The sequence below is a fragment of the Diabrotica virgifera genome, chromosome 7 (assembly GCF_917563875.1).
Source record: "Diabrotica virgifera virgifera chromosome 7, PGI_DIABVI_V3a".
Classification (NCBI taxonomy): domain Eukaryota; kingdom Metazoa; phylum Arthropoda; class Insecta; order Coleoptera; family Chrysomelidae; genus Diabrotica; species Diabrotica virgifera.
This window is the reverse complement of record NC_065449.1, coordinates 151325692-151347104: the sequence shown is the minus strand read 5'-3', so window position 1 is coordinate 151347104 and position 21413 is coordinate 151325692. Positions and strand designations below refer to the sequence as shown.

The 21413-nt window shown below is 31.6% G+C and overlaps 1 protein-coding gene across 3 annotated transcripts in view; it reads left to right on the top strand.

The window, feature by feature from the left end:
• LOC114330100 (uncharacterized) overlaps positions 1 to 21413 on the top strand; it is a 314241-nt gene that overhangs the window by 72699 nt on the left and 220129 nt on the right. For 2 of the 3 annotated variants that reach the window (XM_050656442.1, XM_050656443.1), the window contains exon 1: positions 3507 to 3620. The exons of the other annotated variant lie outside the window; for it this stretch is intronic. In XM_050656442.1, the coding sequence (XP_050512399.1) occupies positions 3555 to 3620 (66 nt within the window). In that variant the 5' untranslated portion in view covers positions 3507 to 3554. Of the gene's footprint in view, positions 1 to 3506; positions 3621 to 21413 lie in introns of those variants that run through there. 3 annotated transcript variants of the gene reach the window in all.

The window sequence follows — 21413 nt, the reverse complement described above, 5'->3', positions numbered from 1 at the left end:
GATTTAATTCAAATGATATGACGTCTCAAAAAATGTAATTTTTTAAAATCTTCGTGGTTTTATAGAATTACCACCATTTTAAGACGGTATTACTCAAGTTCGAACAAATCAATTACAGTTTTATAAGTGCCTTTTTAAAGTTTAGGACGTAATCTTTAAAATGCACTAAATTATTTTACTTTAGAAATTAAATAAACTATTTCTTTTTAAGAAAATTATGGAAGATATCAAAAATGTAATACAAAAACCGAAAATTACCGACTAAAAAAATGTTTATACAAAGTGATCAAAACTTTTTTCTGTAAAACTTACCTAAAATACATTTAATAATAAGCTTCAACAATAATCAATGTTCAGCATAAAATTTTTTTAGCTGTTATACAGTATGTCTGCGTAATTTGAACCTATTCATAACTTTTTTATTATTAGTTTTACGAAAAAAAGTTATTCTTTACAAAATACTCTGCATCGTATATAATCTAAGACGCAATCATCAAATACCAAATTTAATTAACGTTATACGAGGTATGTCAAAAAATATCAATAAAGTACCTTTACATTTCATAATATCGAAAATTGTTATTAAGAAAAGTTGTTTGGAATTAAAAAAAATGTTTTAGTGTTCAATTACATCCTCCTAGTTAAAATAATGTGAATAATAAAGGCACTTAACTCTTAAGAAAAATTAATATTTTTTACATACCTCGTATAAAATTAAAAAAGTTAGATATCTGATGGTTGTATCTTAGATTTTATACCAGGAAGAACATTTTATAAAGAATAACTTTTTTTCGTAAAAGTGATAATAAAATATTTATCATAATAATTGTAGTAAAATGATGATGAGTACCTATCCGTAATTTGAGAAAAAATTGAAAATTTTTATTTCGATTAGAATGATGTAATTGTATATTTAGACATAGTTTCTAATTTCAAACAACTTTTCATAATAGCATTTTTTGATATTCTGGAATATAAAGGTACCTTACTCTTTAACGAAATTCATATTTTTGACATAACTTGTATAAAATTGATAAAATTTTATATCTGATGGTTAAGTTTTAGATTTTTGACTATCCAGAGCATTTTATTAGGAATAATTTTTTCGTAAAATTGATAATAAAAAAGTTTTCCATGTGGTTCCTAGCTACGCAGACACACTGTATAAGAGCTTCTCTATGAGAATTTTCAAATTGCAATGTCATATTCCGATTTAGCATAATCAAAAACAAAATAGAAACATATTTGATCAAAGTAAAATGATGAATTTAGCGATATTTTTAAAATTATTTATACAAAAAGATTGTTATTGTTTAAACAATTAATAAACAATTAGCGGCCAAATCTGCGAGTAGAACTTTTTACTTTAAGATGTATATAAACTAACAAAAAAATTTTAGAAAAATATAAGCTTGTTTGAATTTTTCCGAAACAATTCATGTTTTCGTTCTAATTGCACTCCCCTAGGTATAGCAGCTTGACACAGTGGATACGTTGGTGATCGCCGCTCGGCGCTCACCCTCTTCGATTCAACCGGTTTTCGGTTTATGTAGGGGAGCGCATGCCGTATCCATTTGAGCAGCTACACGGAGCGCGGATCACCCTTGTATGGATACATACCTTAATGTAAATACATGATAAAGTAATTAATTATTTATATGGGAATAAGCCACAATTAAAATGAAAAAAATAATTTTATTAACGTTTCGACGCCCAAATCGGGTGCCGTTGTTAAAATACAAAATATTACTAAAATAAACAAAAGAGTTGTTGCTAAGCAAAAAGATTCTTCTAATAATTTATTTAATCTCACTCATTTATATTGGCAATTCAGACATATATTATACATTTTAAAGTAGAAGACTTTAAAATGATATTGCCAATATTTATGAGTTGCGTTCCTGGGACGACTTACTGAAAGATAGTTCATTCGATTACATGAAATCAACCCCAACTCAAGAATATCCGTCATAAAAAATTATAGCATGTGATCTGTCTTTAAAAAGACAACCAAATGCAACGACAGTAAAATTCTCGCGTTAGAGACTTCATAGTAAATCACAAGGGAAAACCAGGAAAAACCCTGCGATACTATCCCGACATCGTAAGTATTTAGTCTTACATTAATTTACTCCCAAAAAATAATACCAAATTCTGACTTGCAACATGTTTAAATTATAAATAATATTAATAATACTAGATATATAAGTAATACTAAAATATAAAATATGTACTAGCTCGATATTATTGACTTACTAATCTTGGTATTTTCTTTTTATTGACTTCCTCTTTCAGTATGGGTAACCACATCCTACTGCATTCTACCGAGGAATTTGCGACACAATTGGTTTCATTTAGCATAATTAGAGCCGCTTCTTTGATTTTTCTCTTTTTACTATCTGATTCTTTCAGGACTATACTTGAATCTCTCCACTGAACTCTATGTTCATTATCCCATGCGTGTTGACATATTTGAGATCTCTCAAATTCTCTATTTTTAATATAAGATTGATGTTCACTTATTCTAACGTCTAATGGTCTTGATGTCTCACCTAAATAAAATTGTTCGCATTCACAAGGTATTTTATAATTGCCAATATAAATGAGTGAGATTAAATAAATTATTAGAAGAATCTTTTTGCTTAGCAACAACTCTTTTGTTTATTTTAGTAATATTTTGTATTTTGACAACGGCACCCGATTTGGGCGTCGAAACGTTAATAAAATTATTTTTTTCATTTTAATTGTGGCTTATTTCCCATATAAATAATTAATCATAAAAATGCCACAAGGAAATAGCTTCAGAACAACATTAATGATAAAGTAAATCAGTTGGTAATATTCCACCCTACGCGATAAATTAAGCTATAATGTGCGTCGTTTCTCGATCTGAACTTATAATAAATCAAACGAGTTTTATAAAGCTATCACCAAAATGCGTTGCTCAGACCCGGAACATTACACTACTCACATATTACAGTAACGGACTGGAAACAGCAATTGGAAGTTACTTTAAGACTAGAGTCAGACACTTTGAAGGGGTTTCAAAGAGGCCAAGAGTTAATATTCGGGGAGGTGAGTTACCAAATATAGTATTTGATGCAAAGCATTTGGATTAAGACATATTTGCTAACCATTTGAAAACCATTGCTAACCAACCATTGTGAAATTACCCGATATGTTAAAAATGTGATCTCTTGTCGTATTTTGTGAAAACGAACTGATAAGGCGATTCTGATGGCATTTTTGGGTTCAGCAGACCCAAATTACCTAGAAACAGTGAAAAAATTTACGGCAGCAGATTGTGTGTTTACCAGTGTAATAATTATATAAGTTAATTGGCCTATATAATGATCGTTTTAATTATTGCAACGGTTATGTAAGAATATTACCAAAATAAACACAATGTTATCATTTGAAGCACAATGGATAATATTATATGAAATTAAGAATAATATAACCAACGCCCTATTTGCCCCCTTAATTACTCAGTTTAAATAAATGAATGTACCTACACAAAGAACAACTAATTGATTAAAGTATTACTATCCGCAATGAATATAAAGATTCTGTTAAGTTTATTTTTTAGTCCGTTTTGTGTGGTATCTCCTGGTATAAATGTAAGTCTAAAAATATTGTACTGCTTAGCTATGATTCTTGTATCAAGTATGTACTAAAGTTATGTCTATAATAAAGTCAAACTTAAAATTAATTAAAATACTTTATAAAAGGTATACTTATAATTTATTAAAATTGCCTTAACGGGCTACAGCACATATGCAGAACGTTTTCGATCTAAATACAGATCATCATCAGTGATGATCAGGATGTTCACGTGCTAAGCCATCAAAGTTGAAAATATATGGATAAAGACCTTTTAAATTATACAGTCATTCAAAAAAAAATTGTTTTAAATAACATGGATATTATAAATAATAAATGATTAAGCACTGGGCACCATTTGACCCTCACCTGAAGCTACCTCACATCTTGAACAGTCGATGGTAACTCATGCGAGGGTCAAATGGTGCCCGGTGGCATATTTACAAATAATGCTCCTATACTACGGCACCAGGGTGCTGAAATCGGTTAGCCTTTGAAACATACAATTACGCTACAAACCCTCATTGATTTAGGCACCTATTAAATTATAAGACATCTATTAAATTATGGTGCCCAAGTTTTTATTGCAATTAATATTAGTGTAAGTATTGTATATTTGAATTTATTGTATTCAAATAGAAATATCGAAACTGCAATAAACCTAGCATACTTAAAAATGTATTTTTTGACCCTAACCCGAGAAACAAATAAAACAAAAATTAAAAAAAAACGCCAATGAATAAAAAATAAATAAATATTTTTTATTTTTATTTATTTAAAAGTACAGATATAATTACTCGTATACAGTGCGTCCATAAAGTAACGCATAAATTCATTATTGACTAAATAAACAACATTATTAAAAATTACTGAAACAGGTCGATTTTTGATTTTAATTTGTGATTTTTTTGGCATATATATATCATACTAGTGACGTCATCCGTCTGGACGTGATGACCTAATCGATGATGTTTTCAATAAGAATAGGGGCCGTGTGAAGGCTCATTTGAAAGGCAATTCAATGCTCTATTCAGTAATATAAACATTAACATAATTATTTATGCAGGCTGTCCAAAAACAATTTTTAATTAAATTGATTGACACAAAAAGAAGACTTTGCGTAGTTTATTTAATTCAAAATACATTTTACTGCTGTCAGAAAACAGAAATAAAATGTTTATTTCAAATATAAACATTACTTTTTGCTTAAATTATTTAATTGCTTAAAATGTTTAATCTGTCACCCACCTGCCTCTCGAGAGTTTGAACATTTAATTTAAGCGAAAGGCAATATTTATTTGTCAAATCAAAAGTTTATTTCTGTTTTATGACAGTAGTAAAATGTATTTTGAATTAAATAAATTACGTACATTCGTCTTTTTGTGTCAATTAATTTAATATAAAAAAATTGAACATCCTGTATAAATAATTATGTTAATGTTTATATTATTGAAAATAGAATTAAATTGCCTTTCAAATGAGCTAGCACACGACCCCTATTCTCCTTTAAAAAATCATCGATTACGTCATCACGTCCAGACGGATGACGTCACTAGTATGATATATATGCCAAATATCATAAATTAAAATCAAAAGTCGACCTGTTTCGGTAATTTCTAATAATGTTGTTTATTTAACTAATAATGAATTTATGCGTTACTTTATGGATGCACTGTATACGAGTTATATATGTACCTTGAAATAAATAACAATAAAACATATTTATTTCTTTTTTATTCAATGGCGTTTTTTACAATTTTTGTTTTATTTGTTGCTCGGGTTAGGGTCAGAACACATTCTTAAATATGCTAGGTTTATTGCAGTTTAGACATTTCTATTAAAAATTTCGACATTTCTATAAAAAAATAAAAGAAAAGCAACAAAATGTACCTATAGGGGGGAGTGCATATAGATTTTCACTTCGGAAAAAATCAAACAAAATAGAACTTTTTGTAATTATGACATTAAGAAATGTTTAATAAACAACATATCCAAAAGTTCTACTCGGGAAGTGGGTGCCTCCCGAGTAGTGGGTGGAAGTTTTACAAAAAAAACCTTATATGAAGATTTTTCTAAAATTAAATCTGTAGCTTCTATACTTTTTTATTTATAACGTTAAAGTCGCCCTTCTCACAAACATTGGTGCACTGTAAACTAGCGTTCGGAGAAGTGCAGGGTTGAGTTATTTTAATGTAATTCTTTAACTAATGGATCAAATGAAATTTTACAAATTGGACATGAAAGAAGAATAATTAAGCTATCTTATGGTTATAATAAAAAGAAATAAAATGTATGGGCATAAGTACGGTGTGGGCGGAAAATGAGACTTACATGAATTTTGTTTAAAGATGATTTAAAAATGTGTAACTAATACAATTTTTTTTTAAAACTGTCAATTTTGCACAACTTACCTTTCAAACATCTTACTAAACAATGTTTCATTCAAAAAAAAAATCTCAAAAATTTAATTCAAATGATACGACGTCTCAAAAAATGTAATTTTTGAAAACTTCGTATAGGTCTGGATCCCGCGTATGAAAAAAAAGTTGATTAATAGCAAGCTGAAAATTTTTTAATAGCTTAAGGGTAAATTTGATATATGGAAACACTGAAACAGGGGAAGTTTTAATTGTGGAACAGGTTAAAAATTTGGAAAGGTCAGACCACGAAAACGGCACACGTATTTTGTCCGACAGAACAGATTTAAACTCTCCGAACAGAGATTAAACTCTCATTCAAAAATCAGACTGCTATTTATCACCAAATGGGCATTTTAATAAGTGGAACATGTAGAATATGTCAAATGGCAGGAATTATGACAGGTGATAAATAGCAGTCTGATTTTTGCAAGAGAGTTTAATCTCTGTTCGGAGAGTTTAAGTCTATTCTGTCGAATAAAATAAATGTGCCGTTTTCGTGGTCTGACCGTTCCAAATTTTTAACCTGTTCCACAATTAAAACTGCCCCTGTTCCAGTGTTCGCATATATCAAAGTTTATCCGACTAGACACCCTTAAACTATTAACAAATTTTCAGCTTGCTATTAATCAACTTTTTTCATACGCGGGATCCAGACCTAGTAGTTTTACAGAATTACCACCATTTTAAGACGGTATTACTCAAGTTTGAACAGATCTATTACAATTTTGTAGGTGCTTTTTTAAAGCTTAGGATGTAGTCTTTAAAATGCTCTAAATTCTTTTACTTTAGAAATAAAATAGACCATTTCTTTTTGAGAAAATTAAGAAAGATAACAAAAATGTAATACAAAAACCGAAAATTACCAGCTAAAAAAATGTTTATACAAAGTGATCAAAACTTTTTTCTGTAAAACTTATCTAAAATACAATTAATAATAAGCTTCAACAATAATAAATGTTCAACAAAAAAATTTTTTTTAGCTCTTATACAGTATGTCTGCGTAACTTTTTATTATCAGTTTTACGAAAAAAAAAGTTGTTCGTTATAAAATACTCAGCATTATATATAATCTAAGATGCAACCATCAAATATTAACTTTTATTAATTTTATACGATGTATGTCAATAAATATGAATTTCGCTCAAGAGTAAAGTACCTTTATATTTTACAATATCGAAAGTTGTTATTAAGAACAGTTGTTTCTAATTAAAAAATATGTTTCTGTGGTCAATTACATCCTTCTAGTTAAAATATTGTAAATAATAAATGCAATTTAACTTTTAAGAAAAATTCATATTTTTTAAAAACTCGTAACATGAAGTAAAACCACTTCTATGTAAAAAGTGTATTTAATAAAATTTTAAAAGTCCCAATGGATTATCTAAAATAGGTTCATTCAGAACGTTTTCAGACCTATCAGTCCATCATCAGTGAATTCGTGAATACTTGCTAACTAGCCCCAGAACCAACCAATGGTTGTACTTATAATTCAATCTACATTACAGTATTGTGAAATTGGATAGGCTAACTGCCGATGTTATAAGAATACCTCCCGGAACATGGTGAGACTCTAAACGAGAACCCTGACAACCATCTTGGGCCAACGAGGTCTGCCAAGTGACTTGTGCACCTGTTACAGAATAGAACTTGATGTTCTAAGGCTAAGGAATAGACCATTCGAAATGATGTAATATATTTGACAAATAGTTATTAATTAAATATGAAATATAAATTTTAACTAGAAAAATAAATATAATATAAAATAAAACATATAATATATTTGACAAATAGTTATTAATTAAATATGAAATATAAAATTTAACTAGAAAAATAAATAAAATATAAAATAAATAATATAAATTTAACTATAAACATCTGTCACTGTCAGTCGCAAAAGTGAGGTTGCACAAGTTACGTGACGCATGAGCATGAAATTTATGTTACCGTTTTCGGCCTGAGTTTCGCTTCCGTATGGTTAGTTATTATGTGCTATTACTAATTTTCGCATTCAGGAGACGAAAAAGTGACGGAACGAATATGCAACTGTTGGGAATTCGTTCTATGAATGTGGCGCAACTTGCGGAACGTATTACGGAACGGTCGCCATGACAGTGAGCTCATTTTAATTCCGCTACCTCCGTTCAATGTATGCTAATTTTGTGAATTTATCAACAGACCTGTTGAAAGATGGCGTTAAGTACTAATTATCAATTGGAAAATAGCGCAAACGGTAAACAAGCCATTGTCTTTATCCACGAATATGAAGTAAAAAACAATTTATTGTGCAGAGGCAAGTACATAACCTCACACATAACAGAAAGTGCTAGGTTGTCACGAACTTAGGGAGCGGAGTGTTCACAAGACGAAACACAACTGTTACCGCTCCATCGGGAACGGCCCCTCACTTTTTCGTCTCCTGAATACGACCATTTATAACATCCATGTTTATTTAAAACAATTTTTGTCAATGTTTCCATGACTGTATCATTTTAAAGGGTCTTTAACTATATGTTTTTAATTTTGGTGGTTTAGCATGTGAACATCATGTTTAGTATTGATGATGATCTGTATTAAGATCGAAAACGTTCTACATATGTGATGTGGCTCTTTAAGGGCATTTTAATAAATTATATACCTTTTATAAAGGATTTTAATTATTTTTTGTGATATAATATGGTATAGAGCCAGCTACAGAAAAACCTTTTTTTGCTTGTGGATTTGTAGTCAAATTTAGTCCGTTCTTTAACGGTAAAATATTGCAAAACCTCTAAATTTTAAAGAACTGCTTTGATTGACATGAAATTTGGCATACACATAGCTAACAAGTCAAAGAAAAAAAGTGATATTGTGCCGATATGTGCTTTTGCCCCGGGGTGCTTTTCATCCCCTCTTGGGGGTGAAAAAGTATTCGTCCAAAGTAAGTCCGGAAATTGAAAATGTGACTAATTTTAAGTAACTTTTGTTCTATAGAGTTTTTTCACTAATCAATACTTTTCGAGTTATTTGCCAGTGAATATGTTCATTTTTTCAACAAAATAACCACACTTTTAAACGGTTTTTTGCAAATAACTCAAATAGTACGTATTTTGTCGAAAAAACATTCATAGCAAAAATATAGCCCGCAAAAATTTTAAAAAATGGTGTATATATCACGTTTCTATACCTGGTAGAAGCAGAGTTATATCTAATTAAAAATTGGTTCATATTCGTCAAATTCCAAATAGAATACTTTAACGTGAAATAACCAAAAATGAAGCACATTTCGGGGAAAACTCATTACAGCTTATTTAAAGTGTTTAAAAAAGCTTCACTTTTGTTTTATAAAAAAAATTTCTAGCATCAAAAGTAAAAAAGTTACGCTCAAAATAAAGTTGGTCCCTTTTTTTTGGTAAAAAAAATCGGGAAAATCACCCCCTAATTAGTATCTCAAATGAACTTAATCGTTACGACTTCACAAGTTTCTTGACCCGTGTATGTAATGTTTATATGATCTGTAAGTTTCACCGGTTCAAAGTCCTTATTTTTGAAAGGGCTGCAGTTAAAAGGGGTTGAACGAGTCACTCATCACAAATGTATGCAAATTTAGAAACACCTAATCTCAATCAATTTTTGTCTAACAGAAAAACAAAAAAATACATGATATTCAGAAAAGCAATACTGACTTTTTTTGTTTTTCGAGATCTTTGGTATCTCTAAGAATTTTTAAGTTATTTTGAAAAAAGGCATATTTTTCAAAATTAAAATTTTCAAAAATTTTATTTTAATACCAAATTTTTTCCAAAATAAGCACTTTGAATCGATGAAACTTCCAGATCATATAAACACAACATAAGTAAAATAATTTGTGGAGCGGTAACGATTAATTTCATTTAAGTTGCTAATTAGGGGGTGGTCTTCCCGATTTTTTTTGCCAAAACAAAAGCCACCAACTTTATTTTGAGCGTAACTTGCTTACATTTAATGCTAGAAACTTTTTATAAAAACAGCAATAAAGATTTTTTAAACACTTTAAAAAGTTATAATGGGTTTTCCCCAAAAAGTGCTTAATTTTTTCATATTTCACTTCGAAGTATTCTATTTGAAATTTGGTGAATAGGAATCTATTTTTCATTGGCTATAACTCTGGTTTTACGAGGTCCAAAGACCTAACGCGTACACCATTTTTTTTACTTTTTTACAGGCTATATTTTTGCTAAGAACGTTTTTTTCTAAAAAATACATACTTTTTGAGTTATTTGAGAAAAACCGTCTAAAAATGTAGTTATTTTGTTAAAAAATGAACATATTCACTCGCAAATAACTCGAAAAGTGTTGAATTGGCGAAAATGCTCTATTACCGAAACAGGTGTATCCACACCTCTCGGAGACCTTCGGGTTAATTTATTCACTTTATATGTAAATATCTAAAAAGATTGTACCTATTATTGTTGTTGAATAAATTATTATTATAGAACAAAAGTTACTTAAAATTAGTCAGTGTATCCATTTCCGGACTTAATTTAGACTTATATTTTTTCACCCCCAAGAGGGGGTGAAAGTCAACCCCAGGGCAAAAGCACACATCGGCACAATATCACTTTTTTTCTTTGACATGTAGGCTATGCGTGTATGCCAAATTTAATGTCAATCCAAGCGGTTCTTTAAAATTTAGAGCAAAAACCGTGAAAGAATGGACTAATTGTTTAAAAGTGATCAATACAAATGTTATGAAAGGACACCGCACACATCTTATGGACAAAAATAATATCACTTAACTGAAATCAAATTTACATGAATAAATTCGTTTCGAAATTATAATCATTTCATATCATTACGCCAACTCTGAAGTTTAATTAATAATGGTATAAATCGTAAATTGATATAAGTAAATTTAGAATCAAATGGGTATGAACGAGATCATGTGTTTCGCTAGTTCATGAATATTTCTGCAGGTATTAAGGCACAGGTTTATTTTATCGATAATGAAGATGTAATTTGGTCAGTCATACGAAAGTATGGAGTTTCTCTAATCGGCTTACCTCATGCTGGGTTAAGCTGTTTTTAATAGCCACTAGAATAATTGTATTTATGAATGGCAGTTTTATGGACTTCAAAAATGTGATTTCCATAAACTTTAGTTAGGGTGTAGTTACGGTGTTGGAGCAATGGTATGAAATGATTGTAATTTCGGGACGAATCTATTAATGTAAATTTTATTATATTTGAGTGACATTCTATTTTCCAAAAGATGTGTGCGGTGTCCTTTGAACAATTTAAAAGGGTGGGCGCTTAATGTGGGACGGGATAAAACATATGGATGATTTTGTGAAAGAATTAATAACAAATGTATGCTGTGTGTAACACTTACACATTAACATCATCATCATCCAGCCTTCTGCATCCAAAACTGAACATAGGCCTCCCCTAATTTCTTCCAGTTATATCGGTCTTGGGCTTCCTGCAACCAATTTCCAGCAACCCTTTTGTCGTCTTCTGTTCATCGTGTAAGTCGTCTACCTCTACTTCTTCTGTCTGATCGGAGTCTTCAGACTGTATTTTTTGGTCCACCTCCCTTCCTACATTCTGGCTACATGGCCCGCACAATTCCACTTCAGCCATGCTATTGACTCTATAACATCTGTAACGCCTGTCCTTCTGGTTCCCTCGTTTCTAACCCTATCTCTGATGGTCAGTCCAAGTACTGACTGTTCCATTCTTTGTTTTTTGGCCTCTCTAAGTTTGGTTGCAGTGGCCTGGATTAACGATAGTACAGTATACAGCAAAATAAACAGTACTAAAATGAATACTGAAATGTTTATTATTATGTATGTTACCAGAGAACGGCAGTTCTCGCCAGTGGCGCACATCTACACTCCCCTACACGCGACACTATATACAGGGTGTTTCATTGGGAAAGTAACATACGTTAATTGTAGAAAGAGGACACTTAGACGATCTCAAAAATACCATACTTAATGGATCTTACTCCATTAATAACAAAGATACTGGGTGTTTTATCTATTTTGCCATTTTATTAATTGGTTCATAGCTTTTTGACCACACTGTATATTTATTTTATATTTGGCACACAAATATCATTCAAGGTGTACAATAATAACAATGTACAATTGTAATAAATCCAGATCCGGATTAAAAAATATTGGAAACATTTTCCAACCCCAAAACAACACCCTGTACATTAAATTTTTTTAAAATGGATTTTTCAGTTGAAAAGAGGATAAAAAACTAAATTCAGTGGTATAATTTTAATTTTCGGCAAAATGATTTTTCTGGTGAAATTTTGAATTTGAATTCGGAAATTAAGTGAATTGCGAGAGTTCTAAGTAGAAAAAAATTGAAATACAGCTTACAACTTGTCAACCTCACTGTATATTGATTTTATATTTAACACGCGAATATTCTTTTAGGTGTCCAATCAATTAATTTATTTACAATTATAAAAAATTCAGGTCCGGTTTAAAAAATATTGTGTAAACATTCCGACCCAAAAAAACACCTTGTATATCAATTTTCTTTAAAATGGATTTCGCATTTGAAAAGAGGATGGAAAACAAAATTAGTGGTATACTTTGAATTTTCGACAAAATGATTTTTCTGGTAAAATTTTGAATTTGAATTCTGAAATTATGTCAATTGCGAGAGCTCTTGTAGAAAAAATTAAAATGCGACTTAATTTTAATTAATACCATTATTTAAGAATTGATAAAATGTTAATATTTTAGTGTTTTTTTTATTATGTGTGAAAAATAGTTTTTGGCGAATATTCATCTTTAAATAATGAATAAATAATAAAAGGTCAATAAAGAATACATCACTTTAATCAACAAAATAGCTAAAAATTATAACAAAACAGCGAAAATTTGCAGCATAATCACTATTCAAAACTAAAGTACTTATTCAAAATTACCACCATCAAAAATTATTTTTTTTATACGTAGTTACGGTAAATTTTTGTAGTTAGGTACCTAGCGTCATGTGTACTGTGTACTGTGTGTGTTGAGTAAGTGTCTTGTTACATTGCAAAGTCGACGTCATTGTCTTTGCAAATAGACGCTAATTGTATCCGAACGTCTGCGGTCCCTCCGGTGAGTACCGATCCCACAAGGACACAAACTATTTTCATTTATTAATTTATAATAAACGAAAAATTTCTGACCCTGGTGAGATTCCAACTCACGACCATTTGGACCTTTCGATCCATAGGTAGGCGCTTTTACCACTGAGCCACAGAGGGGGTCATAAAAAATTATTGTTATGTGTGCAAAGGTTAATATTTTACCAATTTAGATTAAATAATGGTATTCATTAAAATTAAGTCATATTTTAATTTATTTTACTTTGAGCTTCGCAATTCACATAATTTCAGAATTCAAATTCAAATTTTTACCAGAAAAATCATTTTGCCGAAAATTCAAAGTATACCACTAATTTTGTTTCTCATCCTCTTTTCAAATGCAAAATCCATTTTAAAAAAAATTAATAGACAAGGTGTTTTTTTTTGGGTTGGAACATTTATACAATATTTTTTAATCGGGACCTGGATTTTTTATAATTGTAATTAAATTAATTGACTGGACACCTAAAAGAATATTCGAGTGTTAAATATAAAATCAATATACAGTGTGGTTGACAAGTTGTAAGCTGTATTTCAATTTTTTTCTATTTAGAGCTCTCGCAATTCACTTAGTTTCAGAATTCAAATTCCAAATTTCACCAGAAAAATCATTTTGCCGAAAATTCACAGTATACCACTGAATTTAGTTTTTGATCCTCTTTTCAACTGAAAAATCCATTTTAAAAAAAATTAATGTACAGGGTGTTGTTTTGGGGTCGGAACATTTTTCCAATATTTTTTAAGCCGGACCTGGATTTTTTTACAATTGTAAATAAATTAATTTATTGTACGCCTTAAATGATATTTGCGTGCCAAATATAAAATAAATATACAGTGTGGCCAAAAAGTTATGAACCAATTAGAAAATGGCAAAATAGATCAAACACCCAGTATCTTTCTTACTAATGGAGTAAGACCCATTAAGTATGGTATTTTTGAGACCGCCTAAGTATCCTCTTTCTACAGTTAACGTATGTTACTTTACCAATGAAACACCCTGTATACACGAAATTTTCAATTTTCTAAATCTGACTGAATTGAAAATTGGGCCAACTCCCATCTTAAAGTTCAGGAAAAGACTAACCCAGATATGTCAACTATCTATTTTGGTCCACGGGTGTGGATTTTACGGCCCTTCTTATTTAGGGTCTGTTTTTCGTTCTCGTCCCTAAAACTCCCAAAAACTTCGAAAATTTAACTCCGACCTTTGCGGCTTCTGATAGTACTGATGATTGCCTTTCTAACGCATGTCTAATTTTGAAAATCGGTTATACCATTCAAAAGTCACCAAGCTCAGAAATATGACTCAATTTTTATTTAAAAAAGGGAAAATGTTTGTGGATATAATATATGTATGTATGTATGTATGTATGTATGTATGTATGTATGTATGTATGTATGTATGTATGTATGTATGCACGTATGTATGTGGAAAAGTTAAACCGATCTGAATTGTTTTTTCTGTGTTTGAAGAGGGGGTCAGGGCCGTTTCAGAACCGGTGTAGTTTGTGACTTTTGACCACCCATAAGCCAGCTATAGGACTTGGTAGGTACAAAACGGCATATTTTTGGGGGTTATATATCGTAGGTTCAAGAAGAGACAGGAGAACGGCAAATATACCAAATCAATAGTGTTAAGTTAAGCTTTCAAATGGTGTCCGAGCCGCCAGGATCAGATATACAAACGGCTCAGTATAGCCGAAAAACTGAAAAACTACACTTTGAAAATTTTGGTTTTTCGACAATTACTCAAAATTTCAACCTACGAATTGCGCCAATAATTGAGCGTTTGTAGAAGGACTCTAGGCGAATCTACCCGTGTATACGGGAAAATTCGAATTTTTAAGTTATACTCGTAGGCTTCATAAGTATGATCAAATCTATTACTTATGGCAAAAACGGTTTTTCAAGCTCAATAATTCCTGTTATAGCTTGAGTTATCATACTTGACCTTAGACTCATCAGATACTACTTGTCAATACGTTTCAAACAGTGGCGACGCGTGACTTTTTCTGAAGTATTACCAAAACCAGATGCAAAAAATCTTATTTAAAAAAATGAAGATATGGCTAAATGTATATATACACTCACCGGTCACAATTCCGCCACCCAAAATTTTTGATTAAGTTTGACAATCTATAACTTTATTATTTGTACTTCGATTTTAAAGATTCTTACACGAATTTGTAGGTACATGTATTGATGTCAATTGCTATTATTCCGGTAATAAAAAATGTTTTCTTAGATGGCATTATACGAAGGTGAATGTAAGCGTTGTTTTTTCTCCTAACTTTAAAAAATTCTGTGGAAAAATTGGAGGGCTGATTTTGTTTCATACTCCTTTTGTATTATACTGGAGGTATCACTAAGGTTTTGTTTTTTGAATTATCTGAATATCTCTTTTCTTGTAAGAGCTGTAATTAAAAACACTGCTTTGAAGGTTTAGTTAATTAATAATATCAAACGCACTAAAATTAACAAAAGAGACAAATTTAACAACAAAACAAAACAATTTAATAGCGGTTATGTCCACCTCTTGCAGCAACGACTGCTCGCAATCTGTTTAGCATCTAATAAAGATGTGTTTTCCTTGCCCGGGGAATAGCCCGATATTCCTCTACCAGGGCCATAACTGTACTAAATTTTCTGGAGGCCTAGGATGACGGCAAAGAGCTTTTTTTTTATTCATCCCATAAATGCTCAATATGATTGAGATCTGGGCTTCATGCGGGCCATTTTAATCTTATCAATCCAACCTCAATTGTATGAGTCAATCAGTGTTTTTATTTACAAAGAATGGTACAAAAAAACAAAATGTTGGTGATGCCTCCGGGAAAATATGACAGGACTATCAAACAAAATCAGCTATTCCATTTTTCCACAGAATTTTTTAAAATTAGCAGAAAATACAACGCTTCCTTTCACCCCTGTACAATGACATGCAAGCAAAATTTTTTGTTACCGGAATAATACCAAACAATACGAACACATGTACCTACAAACTGGTGTAAGAATCTTGAAAATCGGAGCACAAATAATAAAGTTATAAATTGTCAAACTGAATCCAAAATTTTGGGTGGCGGAATTTTGTGCCGGTGAGTGTAGCTTCAATAATATAATTTTGTATATCACTTGAAACTTTCGAAAAAACAGATGTTTCTAGATGTTAACAAAATCTTTGATCTTTTTTGGCAATTAATGTTAACAATTCCCTGTGATTGCCTGGATTGTCAGAGTCGTCGCACTCAAAATGACCACGAAACGATAGTTCTTGTTTGGCCCAAAAACATACAGTATCTATTAGAAGTGTGCTAAGGATACACCTATCTATTTTTTTAACAAACTCATTATGTTTAGCAATATTTGCTTTAACAGCTTGGTTAAGAGAATTTTGATTTTTGTTTTGCCAAACTGAATCAAATTGGGTATACTTACACCTTACATGTAGGTAACGGAGAAATTTCATGTCTCGTTTTTAAAAATCTAACACTATTTAAATCGTGAACCTGGTCCACCCATTTTTCTGTAGAAACCAGAAGACATGGCCAACAATACAGTATATTTTTCTTGCAACCATAATATAACCAAGGATTTTCACTGTACCAACTAAATTTAAAATATCGAACTACTTTTCTTGATTCCTTTTTTAAATTGTTTAAAATAGGTCTTTCATTTTTAATCTCATTTTTTTCTTCAAAATTATACAAGGAGATTTACTTTTCAAGTAGTTGATCGATTAAGAAGCGACACTCAGTCATGGTTAACTGCACGCACATTTTTTATAGGGACTGTCACCAATTTCAAATCTGGTAACAGCGCTACTGATACACAGCGCGCTTATGCCGTTGCTTCTTCAAAATTTTCAGTCACTAGCCGGTCCCGAGCGCCAGCGTGGGTATATAACCATTGTAACCAGAAATGAGTCTGGTAACAGTATAATAAAGTGCAACTGAGTCACATAAACTCGCCAATATTTTCGTGTCTACGAGTAGTTGGCTATTTACTGAGTTAGGTACTATTACCACATAATATAATAATATATTTCTATTGGTAAAAATATTGGTAAATAGAATTATTCATCGTCATAAAATATTTATTTGCAAGATTTTTAACTGTTACCAATGGTAATAGTGGTTACATGGACTCTTCGCCAGTGGTTTCAAACTCATGTTTATTGATCAAAATCGGTTAAGCCGTTTAGAAGTTATTAAGCTACAAAAGTATAATCCAATTAACGATTATTCCCTAAATGGTTTATGTAGTTGTAGTGGTTACGACGCTAAATTTGATCTGGCAACGGGCAATCCGAGTTCATTTACCGGCCATCCCAATATTTTTTTTTCAATCTATTTCGAATAGAAAAAAAATTTAATGTACATTCGATGGACACTAGATCATTTGGAGATCATGGGACAAAGGCGACAATTTATAAAGCTTAACGTGTAATCGAGAAACATTGCATTTAACTTCATACATTTAATTTATAATTAACTTTGAAAAAATCCTGATACAAGAATAAAAAAACCGCTAAACGCCGTAAAAATGAGTGGTGCATACAATATTTCAGCTACAAAAGATCTGATATGAATATTACGTGGCGCGAAAATGTATTTACATTTTGAGGCAAAACAAAATTCTAGTTTTATTTTAAAAGATTTTTCCATAATATTTTCTAAATTTGAAGTAAAACGCGCCACAAAAGTGTAATTTTGATACGGTTTGAATTTTGAAACTCGTTTGTGGCGCGTTTACTTCAAATTTAGCAAACATTATGGAAAATTTTTTTAAAATAAAACTAGAATTTTGTTTTGCGTCGAAATGAAAATACATTTTCGCGACACGTAATATTCATATCAGATCTTTTGTAACTGGAATATTGTATGCGCCACTCATTTTTACGGCGTTTAGAGGTTTTTTATTCTTGTATTTAGTATACATGATATAACCTTGCAAATATCATTCACGACAACGACGTTCCCAATAAAACAGATGTTCAAGATTTTCAGTTTCAAGCCTTTTTCGTAGCGTTCACGAAGGTTCTTAATCATGTCTGTAAACTAAGGCTGTTAAATGGCAGAAAAACATTTTGAATTTTAGTCCAAAATTCCGGAAAGTTAGACGGTGCATCGGTACCGAAAACAGCCTCCTTCATAATTTCCCATATGTACGCATCAAGTGGAGTTAGGTCTGGTGAGTGCGATGGACATGGAGAATGACTGCCATTCGAAATAAGGCGATTCTCAAAATGATTGCGTAGCATTCGAAGAGCCTCTCTGGTCATGTGACAGGTTACCTGGTTACCCCGTCCTGCTGAAACCATTGTTGATTGGATGGTAGATTCCTGGCATGACAAAATCCATGAAGATTATGTAGAAATGGCGTGATCATCTGTTCTCTGTAGAACTTCTGATTAACAGTTAACGGCGTTCCATCATTGGCTTCCATTAAACACGGGCCCAATATACCATCACATCAACTGGTAACACGGTCACTGTGAAGGGGGTGCTCGAGGATTGCGTCGGGGCGTTCGAATCCAAGAAACCGTGTTATCTGCTTATTAAGCCTAAATGCGTCGGCAGCTAATTTTAAGCTTGAGTCGTTTTCGCGACCTTTTACGTATTACCTCAAATAGTATTCTACGATAAAAGTTTTTTCTGGAACACTGAGAAACATCCTGAAGCATATAACATTAACACGGCATTCACATATGTTAGGCATAACGACGTTCGGAAACCACTCGGTATGTTTCGGTGCACGACACATACCAATTTGACGCATACGCATTTCAGTACTGTTTATTTTGCCGCATACCGTATTTCAGCGCCATGAGTCATGACTGGATGCACACATTGGTCTAACGTCTCATTTTTCAGATAATTTGGCATGTTGCTCTTGAAGATGTCTGATAGTGCTCCATATGCGGCCCACGCTAAGGCGATTCTTCTTTGTAGTTTGTCAGTTTGATTTTTCCTGGCAATTTGGATTTCATGCCCTAAGTATTTATACTTATTTATGGACCAATGCTGTTTTGTTGAAGTCGACTTTTGGATTTTCGTTGATACCAGGTTTGTCAATTATTGTGTCTTTCCAAAATTTATATCTAAACCAACTTTAAGCATAGTTCTATTCTCTTTTAAGTTGTCTGTTCTAAGAACTATATCGTCTATGAACCGTAGGTGGAAGAGCCTTTCGCCGTCAACATTTATTCCTTTGGCCTCCCACTCCAATTGTTTGAAAGCATGTTCCAGTACTGCAGTAAAGAGTTTGGGAGATAACGTGGTATCTCCAGATTTGGTATCTTTGTGTAGTTGGACGGTCATGGTTACATTATTATACAGGGTGTCCCGAAAATATCGGTCATAAATTATACCGCAGATTCTGGGGTCAAAGACTAAGAGGCAAAAAAATTTTAAAAACACTTCTCTTCTTCTTGTGCCACTCCTATCGGAGATTGGAAATCATCAAGGCTACCCTGACTTTGTTTACAGCTGACCTAAAAAGTTCATTAGTGGTGCAGCCAAACCACTCTCTCAAATTCCGCATCCACGACATTCTTCTACGGCCTGGATTCCGTTTTCCTTCTATTTTTCCTTGCATTATATTTTAAAGTAGTGCGTATTTGTGACCTCTCATCAGGTGACCCAAATACTCGAGTTTTCTTCGTTTTATCGTTAATAAAATTTCTGGGTCTCTTCCTATCCTTCGTATTACTTCAAGATTTGTGATTATTTCAACCCAACTTATCTTCAGCATTCGACGGTAGCACCACATCTCGAAACTTTCAATATTTTTTATGTTGTTCTGTTTGAGAGTCCAGGCCTCTACACCGTATAATAGCGTGTTAAATACGTAGCCACTTAGCATTCTTAATCGTAGAGGGATGCTTATATCTCTGTTGCAGAAGAATTTTCTCATCTTTATGAAGGTGGCCCTGGCAATTTCGATACGTCTTTTTATTTCATTGTTTTGGTCGCCAGTTTCGTTTATTAAAGTTCCCAAGTATTTATAACTTGATACTTTTTCAATTTGAATGCCGTTTATACTAATATGTGCTGGTTGTGTCATGATTTTACTGAAGACCATATACTTGGTTTTTTTGATATTAATGTTTATGCCATAATTGTTGCAAGCAATATTTATGTTTGTAAGTAATCGTTGTAATTCTTCTACTGTTCTTGCAACTAGTACAGTGTCGTCTGCGTATCGAATATTATTTACAACCTCTCCATTGATTACTGTATTTAACTAAAAACACTGTATTTAACTAATGGTACTACAATAATAGTTTAGTTGGAACGTACATATATGTGAGGGGTTTAAAGGAACAAAACCCCTATAAAATTTTTATGTAAATATATTAAAAAAGAAGCCGCATCTCGATAAAAACTGGCTTATCGAAAAAATACTAAGACACAAAAAAGTTTTAAAAACGTTGAATTAAACTAACGGTACCACAATAATGAATTAATTGGAACTTACACAAAAGTTTGGGGGGGGGGGGGTTAAAGGAAAAAAACCCATAATATTTTTATGGTTTGGACAAATTTCACTATAATTTTGTTTTAAGATGTTCCCGCCATAAGAATGATACATGTCCATTTTCAATAAAAAATTAACATTTTTTCCTAAAGTTAACCGTTTCGAAACAAAAAAATTGCATTGTTCTCTATAGGAGTGAATTTTTATTTTCATTAATTTAAACGAGCTGGCAACATGGCTTAAAAGAATCTGTGACTGGAAATTTAATCAATGGAACCACTTGTTTATTTACTACTTTTTGAGGTGTGAATTAGGGTTATTGACACCCCTAGCCGCTGTGAGCTCGTACGTAGAGGGGATATTTACAAATTCTCGAACGCCAGTAGTGGCAAGTCTGTAAACGTTTACCGGAAATTTGACATAAATGTCAAAGTGATTAATGTAAAATTAAAATTAAAAACATTAATTATAAAAAATATTAGTTGGTCAAAGCTGTGGTATATATTTTTACCTTAAATATACTTACGTTTTAAATACTGAATTTAAGTTTTTTTAATGTTCCGTAATATGTAATTATAATTTAATCTAAAAATCTTAGCGCCATCTACACGATATTATAAGAAATTCATATTTTATCAATAGAACGCCAAAATGATTAGCAAAATCTTAAAAAAATCGATTACAATTTGATTAATTTTTTGCGTTGTAAATGTTAAGCGATAACAATTAAATAATAAATTTAAAAATTACCGGTGAAAGATAATTCCAGTAATCCGCTAGGAGCGCCACCAGCGAAG